The sequence below is a fragment of the Anguilla anguilla genome, chromosome 4 (assembly GCF_013347855.1).
Source record: "Anguilla anguilla isolate fAngAng1 chromosome 4, fAngAng1.pri, whole genome shotgun sequence".
Lineage (NCBI taxonomy): Eukaryota > Metazoa > Chordata > Actinopteri > Anguilliformes > Anguillidae > Anguilla > Anguilla anguilla.
Genome location: NC_049204.1, coordinates 804051 through 818274, shown reverse-complemented (window position 1 = coordinate 818274; position 14224 = coordinate 804051). Strand labels below are relative to the sequence as shown.

Below are 14224 nucleotides of genomic sequence, written 5' to 3'. Positions count from 1 at the left end.
GGCCGCCGCTTCATTAAGAGCGCGTTATAGGCTGCTGCTTCTGCTCCGCTCCGCACGCGGGGGAGCAGGGCAGCCAATCAGGGCAGGCGGCCCCTGCGTTAGAACACTGCCCTTGACGTATAAATCGATCGGTTATTTCACCTCCCCGAGCTCGGCTCAGCTGAATTACACGCCGCTTCAGGAATGGGGAAGATAATCTCTCCTGTTACAGTGAAGCGCATTCACATGCAGAAGGGTCTCTGAGGGGGGGGGGGGGGGTGGGGGGGGATACAGATCTCTTTGGGGGGGGGGATACAGGTCTCTTTGAGGGGGGGGGGGGGGATACAGGTCTCTTTGGGAGGGGGGGGATACAGGTCTCTTTGGGGGGGGGTGGGGGGAGGATACAGGTCTCTTTGGGGGAGGGATATGGGTCTCTGAGAGGGGTGGGGGGATACAGGTCTCTTTGAGGGGGGGGGGGGATACAGGTCTCTTTGAGGGGGGGGGGGGGATACAGGTCTTTTTGGGAGGGGGGATACAGGTCTCTTTGGGGGGGGGGGGGATACAGGTCTGTTTGAGGGGAGGATTACACGGCGTTTATGAGCAGAGGTCCCGTACAGAGCCTTAAGATGTTCTTATGGGGGAATCCTCTGGTTCTTTACTCATCCCGCTCTAATAGCCACTGCCTGCAGATGAACTCTGGGTCCTGAGCTCATATAAACTTTACACTGCAAGCTTCCCTTTTCACTGCTTATTCCTGCAATATACGTCCACACAGCCGCAGGCACGTACACCCTTTACTGCTGTATTATTATTATTATTATAATTATTATTACTATTATTATTGTTGGTGTTGTTGTTGAGGTAGTTGTTGTTAAAAATAATGATACATAATTATACAGCAGAAAAGTGACTAACACAGCTGTGAAAACTGGACAGTTGTAAAAATACCCAGGTGGGCTGGATTATTTTTCATTGATGATTTGCTGTCGATACTAGATTACAGACTGAAAGGAAGTCACAGTCTGCACCTTAAATACCTTAACCTTATAATAAATCAAGGATAAATCTATAATACAGAAACGTGTGGATCTGACTGAGGTCTTTCTGTAATTTGACAGCCAGATCTGGATGAAAGGCATTGAGTGGTACAAGCAAAATCCCAGAAGATCTGATAGTTTTCAAGAAAACATGTTGCTAACAGCAAATGTTGCAAACATGAAAGATTTTCTTTTCTGGATAATGGTGAAAATAAAAGCTTCTTTTACATTTGTCTGTGATCAGCAGGGTTTCTCTGGGGGGCTGCAGGATTTGCACTGAAGGGTTAAAGTGTTTCAAAGGCAGCCCTGACCCAGGTGTCCAGAGAGCCTGTGTGTGTGTGTGTGTGTGACTGGGCCTGGCTGTGTGTGTGCATGCGTGCGTGTGTGTGTGTGTGTGTGTGTGTGTGTGTGTGTGTGTGTGTGTGTGTGTGACTGGGCCTGGCTGTGTGTGTGTGTGCGTGTGTGTGTGTGTGTGTGTGTGTGTGTGTGTGTGATTGGGCCTGGCTGTGTGAGTGTGTGTGTGTGGCTGTGTTTACAGAAACTCTGGGTGCTTTTTGAAAGCCTGAAAAACGTTTAGTGGCAGAGAGGCCAGACACTGTGACCCTCTTTTACTGAGTGGCCCTGGTCCATCTTCCCTTTAAAACGGAATGGGGTGTTATGGCTCAGTGGGGGTTTGTCTGTGTTTGTGAGTGGTCTGGGCTACTAGACAGCTTTATAATTTCACTGAAAGATGTCACGATATCCCAATGACAGACTTCCAGGTTGATAGGGCTCTACTGATGTTTTAAAATATCAGGATGGGGGGCAGATCGATAAAAACAAAGTAAAGTACATGAAGTAAGTGCATCAGTGGTGGAATTTCCATTACGGGGATTAGAGCTTATGTAAGGACGTTTGTCTGACTCATTGCAGTAAGTGTGTACGTGTTTCTGTGACGTATTTCTGATTCGTCTGTGACATTAGAGAGTCAAAGGATGATTACTGTGTATGTGAGGTTAATATTGAATCGACAGGAAAAAAGGCATTTATGTCTAAATTAAAAACGTTTATTTTGGGGGAAATGTGTGGTCTGTGTAACTTGTGTTATTGATGCATTATTGCTATGTTGTTGATGTGTTATTGATGTGTTGTTGATGTGTTATTGATGTATTATTGCTATGTTATTGATGTGTTGTTGATGTGTTATTGATGTGCTGTTAATGTGTTATTGATGTGTTGTATATGTGAGCTCCTGGTTTGGGTAACATTTGCACGTTCTGTTTTATTGTTTTTTTCCAGCCACACCTGCGCTATCCCTGTGTTCACCTGGATCCTCTCTCTGGGAATTCTCCTGGCTCAGGTTGTGATCCAGCCAATCACGTCCCTGCTCACCCTCCTTAAAGGAGCCATGTTGATCGTCACAGTGAGTATTTATCAGCCTCTCAGGGCTACTGCTGCTGAAGCTTTATCAGTGTGGGGTAGAATCTGCCCCTTTCCAGCAATTTAATGCTTTTATTTTTTTATTTCTTGTTTTTTTAATTAATCACTGCTCTTTCGTTGAGGTGGCGGTTCAGTCTGCAGCAAAAGATGGACTAACACACAGCTTCTCTGAAAAGACAGTTTCAGTGGTTTTTGACAACCTGTAAATTTCTTCAAAACTGTTTTAATTATCACCATGAACTAGGACTTTATCAAAGAAAAGCACTCACGTTTATGTTCTTAGGTGGTACCTTGTTTAAAACTGGGCCACTTTTTCCAGGGCTGTATGAAAAGAAGCAGCTGCCTCTGATTTAGTACCATTTGTGTTCATATTTATCAGAAGCCCCAAAAAATGCAGTGAAAGAGAGCAGCACCTGCTCCAGCTGGAGCGGGACAGGAAGGGCATGCGGGTATGGAGGGAAGAGAGTTCACTGAACTCTGCGCTGATACAGCTCTGTGTGCTGGTGTGTGTGTGTGTGTGTGTGTGTGCGTGCGTGCGTGCGTGCGACTGGTCCTGGCTGTGTGTGTGTGTGTGTGTGTGTGTGTGCGTGCGTGCGTGCGTGCGTGCGTGCGTGCGTGCGTGCGTGCGTGCGTGCGACTGGGCCTGGCTGTGTGTGTGTGTGTGTGTGTGTGTGTGTGCGTGCGTGCGTGCGACTGGGCCTGGTTGTGTGTGTGTGTCTGCGCGCTCTCCATGGATCAGGCTCCAGTGCCAGTACTTCCCAGAGATCGTGTTCTCGCTCCTTTTTTTGCTTTTCCATCGCAGGTAATCACATTTAACAGATGTGCTTCCTTCAGCTGTGATTACTGCAGGAAAGTGAGTATGTGATGTGTGGAGCCATTCCTCTACTTGTAGGAGAGAATTACCTCCATTTTACAGTTCCTGCAGAGGTAATATTATTAATGTGGATTAAATGTAATGCATACTGAAGGGCAGCTGAATACAGAATGAGCTCAGTGTTATAACTCTGAAACCACGGAGTGTTGAATAAAAGAACAAAGGAAATTACACCTGGACTGTGGGGCGGATTTCATATTTTCCCTCGGTCTGCTCTGCGGCATAAATGATGCTCGTCTTTCCAGCGATTCATTAATCTAACGATCTTCCAGTTGGGCTGAAAATTGATAAATGGAACTGAAGGCAGGCATTGGACACTCTGAACCTAATGAACTGCAATTCAGCAGTAGTAATGGATTATGACACATGATTTATGAGGCTGCAGGAATGTGCTATTTTAGCGTTCCCGTGGCTGTCTCTCCCTGCTAGTAAAAGTCACTAAACATACTACAGGAGTGAACAGCTACACCTGAGAGAGTGAACAGCTATACCTGTGAGAGTGAACAGCTACCTGTATACCTAAGAGAGTGAACAGCTATACTTGTGAGAGTGAACAGCTACCTGTATACCTGAGAAAGTGAACAGCTACACCTGAGAGAGTGAACAGCTACACCTAAGAGAGTGAACAGCTATACCTGAGAGAGTGAACAGCTATACCTGAGCGAGTGAACAGCTATACCTATGAGAGTAGTGAAATTCAATAAACTCAATTTGTGTGCTGCTCCTGAGAGGTTGAGATGTATATAGTGAAATTGTGAGGGTGACATCTTTTTTTAGACATTCACTTAATGCGGTCAGAGTCGGGGCAGTGTTCCGCTAAATTAGCTGGACATTTCATTGTCTGCTCCCATTTTAATGGACTTCAAGAGGAAACAGAAACCATTTAAAAATCAATCTGAAAATGACAGAAAATTGTATTAAAAGCTATTTAAACTGTTTTATTGGATATTTAGTCTCCTGGTCTGGGGAGGGTTTATCAATATTGAAATATCTGCTCTGTGTGTAATATCAACAGAGCTGCTGGGTTTCTTTATGCTTCTCATTTTCCTTAACCTTTATTTTGCCATTAAAGTCAGGTGGGAACAGATCGGGATGGGAAGGGTACAGCACTGAGAGTTCAGCCCTTTGCAGGGCTCCTATATACAGTGATGGCAAAAGACAGAGAAGCCTCCTGAGGGGAGGAGGTAGAGGGCAAAACTCGCACGCACGCAGGCACACACACACATGCACACACACACACACACACACACACACACACACACACACACAGCCGTGCACGCACACACATGCACACACACACACAGCCGTGCACGCACACACACGCGCACACACACACTGGCACTCACACACACACACACACACACACGCGCACACACTGGCACTCACACACACACACTCACACACGTAGGTGTATCAATACAATAATGCAGTCGTCATACAGAAAGTAGCAGCAGCCAATCAGAGAACAGGCAGCAGGCGGAAGTGACGTTAAAAAGCAGGGCAGCATTAGTCAGCAATCAAACGGTAGAATACAGGCAAGTTTCTTTATGAAAACCAGAAATGAACATTCCAAGTATTATTGGGATAACAATGGCTACAGGTGTACAGTATTTTACAGTAGAGATCACCTAAAAGTATCGTCATTTGAATTGAGAACATGCAGTCATCTTGCTGTTGCATATCAGATGTGCTACATTGTGCTCATTGAGTGTATTTTAAATTATGTGACTGGCCTTGGTTATCTTGGTTAACATTTCTCTCCTCAGTAGCTGTGTAATCATCTGTAGGTATTCTCTCCAAAACACTTAGCCACTTTAAGGGCAACTTTATTTCAGTCAAACACACTTGGCAATTTTAAGGGCAAATGCAATTTAATCTAACACACACAGCTACTTCAAGGGAAAGTGCAATTCAGTCAAGCACACAGAGCTATTTTAAGGGCAAATGCAATCCTGTCAAACTGAAAAACCTTCCTAGGGATTGTCTAAGGAAGCCATTTTTTACAACTGTTTTCAGGCATTATCTAAAGCCTGCGTTTTCAACAGGGGGTCTGTGCACCCCTGGGGGTTCTTGTAGATCCTGTAGGGGGTCCCCGGCAGATATGCGATCACTCTGTATAGTTTTGGGAGAGTACTTTTAAAAAAATAGAACCTTTTTTTTAAGGTAACCCATGTTATCTTATGAAGGGGGTCCCTGGAATTGTTTTGAGTCTGGATCAGAGAAGTTTGGAAACTGCTGGTCTGCTTCTCTGTGCCAGTTGTTGTATGGGTGTTGTTGTCGTCTGGGTCGGGGCGCATTGAAGAGTCTTTATGCGTTCCGTTTCCTTCCCGCTGCTACGCAGCGGAGTTCAGTGTGTCTGCCGCTCTGGCCTGATCTGACCGTGATTTCAGCCAGAAAGGCCTGATCTGACCGCGATTTCAGCCAGAAAGGCCTGATCTGACCGCGATTTCAGCCAGAAAGGCCTGATCTGACCGCGATTTCAGCCAGAAAGGCCTGATCTGACCGCGATTTCAGCCAGAAAGGCCTGATCTGACCATGATTTCAGCCAGAAAGGCCTGATCTGACCGCAATTTCAGCCAGAAACGCCTGATCTGACCGTGATTTCAGCCAGAAAGACGGGTGGAGTAACTCAGCCACGACTCACCCTCTGTCATAAAATAAACGCTTTCGTTTAACGCTGCGTTCAGAACTACGGTGGCATACGTAGTGTGTGGGCTTATGGCTCAACCCCCTGAGGAAAAGGTTCTTGTGTTGTGTTTTAAAGAAAATCTGCAGACTTGTTCTTGGAAAAACGCAGCTGTTTACGGTGGGTTTATGAGAGCCTGTGAAAAGCCTTTCCAGAACACGCCTGTCCCGCGCTACGCTAATGTTGCACTGACGCTAAAGTACGGTTCTCTCAGCTCTGACTCCAGGGCAAAAGCAACAGGTCTTCCACAGTTTTACAGCAATTCTGTTTGTAAATAATTAGTACCTTTTTTACAGTTACTACTGTATATGTGCCGCCTTTCAAAATTATTCATATATTTATTTTTTTTTGTACAAAAGGAATGATGATGAGGATGATTTTGATGCGTATCCAGCCAGAAAGTGGGGTGATTCCATTTCAGTGCTCATCCCCAATCACTCATCAGTCATAAGGCAGCACTTCTGCCCCTAATGTATTTGACAATAATTTCAAGCCATGTTTCATTAGAGAACAAATGGCTTTCATCAGTCATATTCACTAACGTTTTTTATTCTTGTTAGCAGTGTCTATATTTATCTTAAGCGTGGGTTGGGCACCATTTATGAGGCTGGCTGGCGAGGACGTGCTGGGAATTAAGTCTCTTGACCACCTAAGAAGTCTCGGGGGTTAGAATCTTTCACTCAGTAATTATTCTGGCTTAGTCCGAGTGCAGCTGCCGTTGCCTCCAGCGTCACATAGGGAAGACAGGGTTCTGGTCAGTTGGAATGACAATATCTCATTGCTCACTAGCGACCCCCACTGGTCGACTGGTTGAGACCCGCAAGCCTCCCTAGTTGATGTTTGTTCTGCATAAGTTGCAGCAATTGTCACAGATGTATTTATATGATTTGGAAGGTAAAGAGGTAGTATTTTAGAAGATGGAATTTGTATGCTGTTCAGACACACTGCGTTTCTGCAATGACCATCATGTGTCTCCCAGAGATTATTTATGTTGATTTATGTAAATAAGAAATGCATCTAGAGTTCTGTACTCAGCCATCCCCCATCACATGAAAACAAGTGTGTCACTGTTAAGCAAACGTGTGCAAATTGTCTACAATGCATTTTTAAAATTTGTTTTGATGTCTTACTCTGTGTTATAAATAGACTTTATGGGGTTTTGCTGTCGTGTAAACGAAACAACAGTTGTGCCAGTGAGAATGGATGAAGAACTGCAGCTGGTGCTTCTGCCATTACTACCAGAGCGGGGCGGATAATTAGGAGGTAATTGGGTGTACCCTTTAGAAACGGTTATTGAGTGTATTTTTAACACCACTCAAGGATAAGAGTGATGCCAGCTTGAAGCGTCCTCATTCATGAATGTGTTGTTTTATTGTGGATGGACCGGTGGGTTTGTTTTAGCAAGAGTACCCAACCCCCCACCCCCCACCCCCCCCGTCCCAGAAGTGCCCAAATTTTACTGCACCCCGTTCCCTCTCATCGCCACAGAGCTGCAGCCTGACCTGCGTTTGCATTTCTGCCCCCTTATACACAGACATGCGTCACATATTTCCAGAAGCCTTTGGGCAGCAGTAAAATTCCTGACGATTGTAATAAGAGACACCTGTCTGAATATCCAGCAGAAAGTTTTGAAGTCGATGCAGCGTGATGCTACGTTTTGTTTGATGTCTGGATTTAATGGACACTACAGCCTAGCCCTGTGTTTTCTGTTGGCCTCATTTAGCCATGATCAACAGAAAAGCCGAAGCATTTCAGAATAAATCACTGCTCAGACGGCAGCTGAATGTGTAATTAAGTTAAATACCTGCCTGGAAATTAGGAAGTGCAGAGAGATGAAAGAGGAGGCTTGTAAGGTTTTGGTCTGGGAGGCCAGGATTTATTGCTAAGGTTAGCTGTGCCTCATTCAATTTATAAAACATTACATTATCATAAAATATAAAACTATCGGAAATGCATAAGGCTTCTTCTCTGGGTAAGTGTATCTCACATAAATACATTCAATGTGATTACATCTAAATTTTGGCCCAGAACAGAAGCACTTATTAATTTTGGTCGTGATATTAGTCTTGTGTGAAGCTTTGACACAGGACTGGGGAGGGCCCACGCTGGATACTGTGGTAGACTAGAGTACACACTTTGGACACGCATTTGGATGTGTGCACTGGACACTGTGGTATATGGGAGTGTACACTATGGTAGATGCTGTACTGTGGGACCATGCTTTACTTTTGCCTTACCATTTGTCCTCACTTGTTTTTAAGGATGCCTAACAAGTCCTGCTACGTGCAGTAACCAGCTCGACCTCCTTAATTCCTGTTCTATTAATATCACTGTTCATATTAATGGAAACCTCTTGTGTCTTGGCCTGCAACTGAACCATAAACAGGTAGAGTTTGCAAAACAGCCATTAAAAATATTTTTCAAATTTCTGCATTAAAGTCTTTGCAGGCCTGAACAAAATTTTAGTTGTTGAGGAGAATTTATTGCATCTCATTAGCACCAATAAGCAGAATGACAGGAGACGTGGGCATTGGAGGAAGCTGTGTCAGACAGTGCGTATTTTTGTGTTTACTGGAAAGCACCGAGCTGAGGTTTTTAGTTTGTGAATAATGGAATTTATGCCAATTAAAATCATTCCGAAGGCAAACTCTTGCAATGGCCACAAAACGGATGTTCAGGATTTAATATTCCTGTTTCTGCGGCAACACTAGAGTACCTCTTACCCGTCTCTCCTAATTATAATGTAGGTTAACTTGAGCAAGAAGATATGTCTTCAGTTTCATATGTTCTCCCAAAGGATGTTTTACTTTAAAATGCTCATATATTCTGTTCAGTAAGGGACTTCTGTTGGATAGCCAGGAGCTTGAATTTATAATCTCTCTCACCGTGTCATGAAAGATTGTGATTCCACAATGCCGGAGAAAATCAATTCCTGGCTTTTGATTTATTCATGGAGTCTGTGGTTGCACACCCACACTCACTCACATACATATACAGGGAATCCATAAGGTTACAACCCCATCATAACAATTCACTGGCAAACTGGTAAATCATTTCACATTGTCACAATTTACGGAGAGCCGCAGTTTCCGGGCTTTAGAAACACAGTATCCCTGTAATCATGTGGCATTACTCTGCACAGTGACTCACAAGAGCTGCCTAAATCTCACTTAAACATACTCTGCCTGAGCACCCAATCAGAGAGGTGTTGTGAGATATGCAAACAGCATCCTGTCCAATGAACACAGAGTACCTTCAGCCATAGCGTTTAAGCCTGGTGCTACATTACCCTTTAATGACTGCCTTACCTGTCAATCACTGTCTTACCCTTTACTCAGTGTTTCACCTGTCAATCACTGCCTTACCTGTCAATCACTCTTTTACACTTCAATCACTGTCTTACCTGTCAATCACTGTCTGACCTGTCAATCACTGTTTTACTCTTTAATCACTGTCTTACCTGTCGATCAGTGTCTTAATCTTTAACCTCACTGTCTTACCTGTCAGTCACTGTCTCACCTGTCAGTCCCTGTGTGACCCCTCGCTCTGCAGTGGGCTGTCATGCTCCAGTGGGCTGGTAGCTCTGCAGTGGGCTGTCATGCTGCAGTGGGCTGTCGGGCTGCAGTGGGCTGTCGGGCTGCAGTGGGCTGTCGTGCTGCAGTGAGCTGGAAGCTCTGCAGTGGGCTGTCGGGCTGCAGTGGGCTGGAAGCTCTGCAGTGGGCTGTCGTGCTGCAGTGGGCTGTCATGCTGCAGTGAGCTGGAAGCTCTGCAGTGGGCTGTCGGGCTGCAGTGGGCTGGAAGCTCTGCAGTGGGCTGTCGTGCTGCAGTGAGCTGTCGGGCTGCAGTGGGCTGTCGGGCTGCAGTGAGCTGGAAGCTCTGCAGTGGGCTGTCGTGCTGCAGTGGGCTGTCGGGCTGCAGTGAGCTGGTAGCTCTGCAGTGGGCTGTCGGGCTGCAGGGGGCTGTCGGGCTGCAGTGGGCTGTCGGGCTGCAGTGGGCTGGAAGCTCTGCAGTGGGCTGTCGGGCTGCAGGGGGCTGGTAGCTCTGCAGTGGGCTGGAAGCTCTGCAGTGGGCTGTCGTGCTGCAGTGGGCTGTCGGGCTGCAGTGGGCTGTCGGGCTGCAGTGAGCTGTCGTGCTGCAGTGGGCGTCGGGGTGCAGTGGGCTGTCGGGCTGCAGTGAGCTGTCGTGCTGCAGTGGGCGTCGGGGTGCAGTGGGCTGGAAGCTCTGCAGTGGGCTGTCGGGGTGCAGTGGGCTGTCGGGCTGCAGTGGGCTGTCGTGCTGCAGTGGGCTGGTAGCTCTGCAGTGGGCTGTCGGGCTGCAGTGGGCTGTCGTGCTGCAGTGGGCTGGAAGCTCTGCAGTGGGCTGTCGGGCTGCAGTGGGCTGGTAGCTCTGCAGTGGGCTGTCGGGCTGCAGTGGGCTGGTAGCTCTGCAGTGGGCTGTTGTGCTGCAGTGGGCTGTCGGGCTGCAGTGGGCTGGAAGCTCTGCAGTGGGCTGCAGTGGGCTGTCGGGCTGCAGTGGGCTGGAAGCTCTGCAGTGGGCTGTCGGGCTGCAGTGGGCTGTCGGGCTGCAGTGGGCTGTCGTGCTGCAGTGGGCTGTCGGGCTGCAGTGGGCTGTCGTGCTGCAGTGGGCTGTCGTGCTGCAGTGGGCTGTCGGGCTGCAGTGAGCTGGTAGCTCTGCAGTGGGCTGTCGGGCTGCAGGGGGCTGTCGGGCTGCAGTGGGCTGTCGGGCTGCAGTGGGCTGGAAGCTCTGCAGTGGGCTGTCGGGCTGCAGGGGGCTGGTAGCTCTGCAGTGGGCTGGAAGCTCTGCAGGGGGCTGTCGGGCTGCAGTGGGCTGTCGTGCTGCAGTGGGCTGGTAGCTCTGCAGTGGGCTGGAAGCTCTGCAGTGGGCTGTCGGGGTGCAGTGGGCTGTCGGGCTGCAGTGGGCTGGAAGCTCTGCAGTGGGCTGTCGGGCTGCAGGGGGCTGGTAGCTCTGCAGTGGGCTGGAAGCTCTGCAGTGGGCTGTCGTGCTGCAGTGGGCTGGTAGCTCTGCAGTGGGCTGTCGTGCTGCAGTGAGCTGGAAGCTCTGCAGTGGGCTGTCGGGGTGCAGTGGGCTGTCGGGCTGCAGTGAGCTGTCGTGCTGCAGTGGGCGTCGGGGTGCAGTGGGCTGGAAGCTCTGCAGTGGGCTGTCGGGCTGCAGTGGGCTGTCGGGCTGCAGTGGGCTGGAAGCTCTGCAGTGGGCTGTCGTGCTGCAGTGGGCTGGAAGCTCTGCAGTGGGCTGTCGGGCTGCAGTGAGCTGTCGTGCTGCAGTGGGCTGTCGGGCTGCAGTGAGCTGTCGTGCTGCAGTGGGCTGTCGGGCTGCAGTGGGCTGTCGTGCTGCAGTGGGCTGGAAGCTCTGCAGTGGGCTGTCGGGCTGCAGTGGGCTGTCGTGCTGCAGTGGGCTGGAAGCTCTGCAGTGGGCTGTCGTGCTGCAGTGGTTTGTCGTGCTGCAGTGAGCTGTCGTGCTGTATTGATGTTGGCGTGTGTAGCCCCTGATGGACAGTGGCCATTCTGCGGTGTAGTACACAGAATAAGTCTCAGACTCTGTGGAACATCCTGTTCAGTCCTCTGGTGTGAGCCATTTGAGCAGTTTTATCAGCCGCGCTGCCTGCTCATGACCTTGTGTGTTCCCCCGGCTGCAGACTGCGAGCTGTTGTGCCTTAACCTTGCTCATACACAAAACCGCCAAATCCCATCTTCTGTGAGCCCTCCCTCCCGGACAGCCGGCTCAGTGTGTTATCAAAGCAATCTGAAATCGATTGCATCTTTATCCCAGCTCTTTTTCAAGGGCAGATGATCCTCAGGGGATTCAATAATAAAAAAAGTGAAGTTGAAATGCGGGGTGTTGCAGACAGTTTGTCTTGCCAGGTCTGCCATGCGCCGAACAGCCAGCTAATGAAGGAGAGTCTCCTGACACAAACGTGTGTTTTGCATTTCTTGCGTGTCGTTAAATCTGCTTTGTCTCAGTTTTGCATTAACTACAGCCCTGAAAAATCCTGCATATGCAGTGTGACTCAACATGTGGAAAGCATGCCGGGGGAAGTATCTTCATCCATTTTATTTTTTCTTTCTTAAAGTAAGAAATGGTCTCATTTTCGTTATTGTAACTGTTACTAACAGACGGGTGATTTAACGGTTTGACCAAGCTGTGTTTCCATAGTAACCAGGTATCTGTTGCAGGTGTTTTACTGTTTGTGTTCCCCTTGATAGCTCACCTGAGCGTCTCAGTAAACATGAAAACGGCTTCTGGTCTGGCTGCAGACGGCTGTCAGTCAAAGTACATTTTTATTTAGATAATGCCACATAAGCCATCAAACTAAGAACTCTAACAAAAGCAAAAAGGTTTTTTCATACCTCAAATTAGAATTTTACAGCCCCTTCAGCCCTCTCTGATAGATATCAATCTACTGTTGATATAAATTAACTGATGTTGATTAATTTTTTACCTGAAACATTACATGAAAAATTCATTTTCAAGTTTTAAATTCTTTAAAATGACACATGGTGGCAAAATGTAAGTTTGTGATTCAGTAAAATATAAACAGGTAAATTGTATTATTGATTAATTGTGTGGCACAGTTAAGCCTGCCTTGAGAGTTTTTTAAAGCAGTGATTGGGTGTCTGGCCCTCTGCTTTTGAATTTCAGAGTTGGCGTGTGTTTTTATCCCGTAGTCTGACTCATTCAAAGGGGTTTAAAATGCAGAGCTTCTGCCCACACTGCCAGCAGAAGCCTCTGGGAGGTCACATGATCCCACCAGCCAATCAGAGAAGGCACACAACATACAGCACCATCCAGACTGTCATTTCTAAAATTCGGCATGACACCTCCCTCCTCCGCCCTCCGCCCAGTGCTGTCTACACCCTAATCAGTCCCAGCGCGTTGGAGCCGGACGTCTGAAGCTTCTGCATTTCTCCTCCCCGTCCTGACCGAGCGGAGGTGTGGAGTTTGGACACAGACAGTAGGCTGATCAGTCATCTAAATGAGTTCCTTCTGTTTTTACCTTTCTGATGTCATTTCTGCAGGCTCTTAATTCCCATCAAAATGAACGACAGTACGTCTAACCAGGCAGCAGACGCAAACTTCACAGACATCTCTGTCCAGATGTTAATCAAGTATTTTTTCCTCGTACTCGTTACGGTGGCTGGAGACTGTCTTTGCAAAAGGGAAAAATCATAAGCATATACTTACTGATTTCCTTCAAATGAAAAACAGATGCCTTATCTCAGTGGTAAATAAAGGTTACATAAAAACAAGAAATGGCTCACTTTTCAGTGAGGTGTAATTGAGTTTGACGCTGACTCCTACAGTTGTGGGGATGTGGTTGTGGGGATATGGCAGTATTAGGTGGGTATTTGTACAGATGGGGGAGTAGAGGGTTTGCGGGCGTCTCTAGAATGTTATGGCAGGGGATTGGGCAGTGACGCAACCAATGGGAGTGAGTCTCTCGGGAACACACAGGAAGTGCGCGTCACGCTTTAGACACATTTCTGACCGTGGTCATGTGATTTACAGAGACAGGAAGTGACATTACCCCATGTGATTAGCTTTAAGCTGCAGATACTGACAGGAGGGTGGAGTCCTATCCCAGAGTTCCCTGTTTCCAGGGGTGAAATGGAGGGCTTGGGATGCCTTCCCAGAGTTCCCTGAATCTGTTCAGCTTTGTTCCTGTAGTGCTGGGAAGTGTGGCTGATGCCCCATTATCCAGAAGAGTAAACTGGCTGAAGAATCCCTTTAGTGTTGCTGGGGTTGACTGTGTATACGGGCTCATTGGAGGTCCCAAACTCTGAAACAAAGGCTTGTGAATCTCTGTGAGATTCTCACCTCCTAGTTCAAAAAATGAATTGGGTGCAATCACATCTATCCTTACTACTTTTCAGTAAGGTTCCCTTGTAGACGGTGTTAGAAGATTATCCGTTGTATACATGAATATTTCCATGGAAACTGAGATGGGTGTTCACCTTTTGTTTAGTTTTTTTTGTTTTGTTGTTTTTATTTTGAAGGCTTTCTGATTTTTCAGCTGGTTTAGTAATTTTCTTGTTGTGGCGTGTCTGCAGAAAGCTGTGGAGAGCTTCAGAATCTGATTCATGCGAAGGATTGATGGCATTTCCCTTTCTTTGTATTTTGTGTGAAAGCTAAGCGATGTGTTGATATTTGTTTGGAGAACGGCTGCAGGAGATAACCCCTTTTATCACTCAGACAATCCTTCCTTTTGTTTGT

At 47.4% G+C, this 14224-nt stretch overlaps 1 protein-coding gene across 3 annotated transcripts in view; it reads left to right on the top strand.

The window, feature by feature from the left end:
• Nucleotides 1–14224, top strand: part of si:ch211-51h4.2 — a 117938-nt gene that overhangs the window by 41087 nt on the left and 62627 nt on the right. For all 3 annotated transcript variants that reach the window (XM_035412320.1, XM_035412319.1, XM_035412322.1), the window contains one exon: nt 2295–2418. In XM_035412320.1, coding sequence (XP_035268211.1) covers nt 2295–2418 — 124 coding nt within the window. The remainder of the gene's footprint in view (nt 1–2294; nt 2419–14224) is intronic.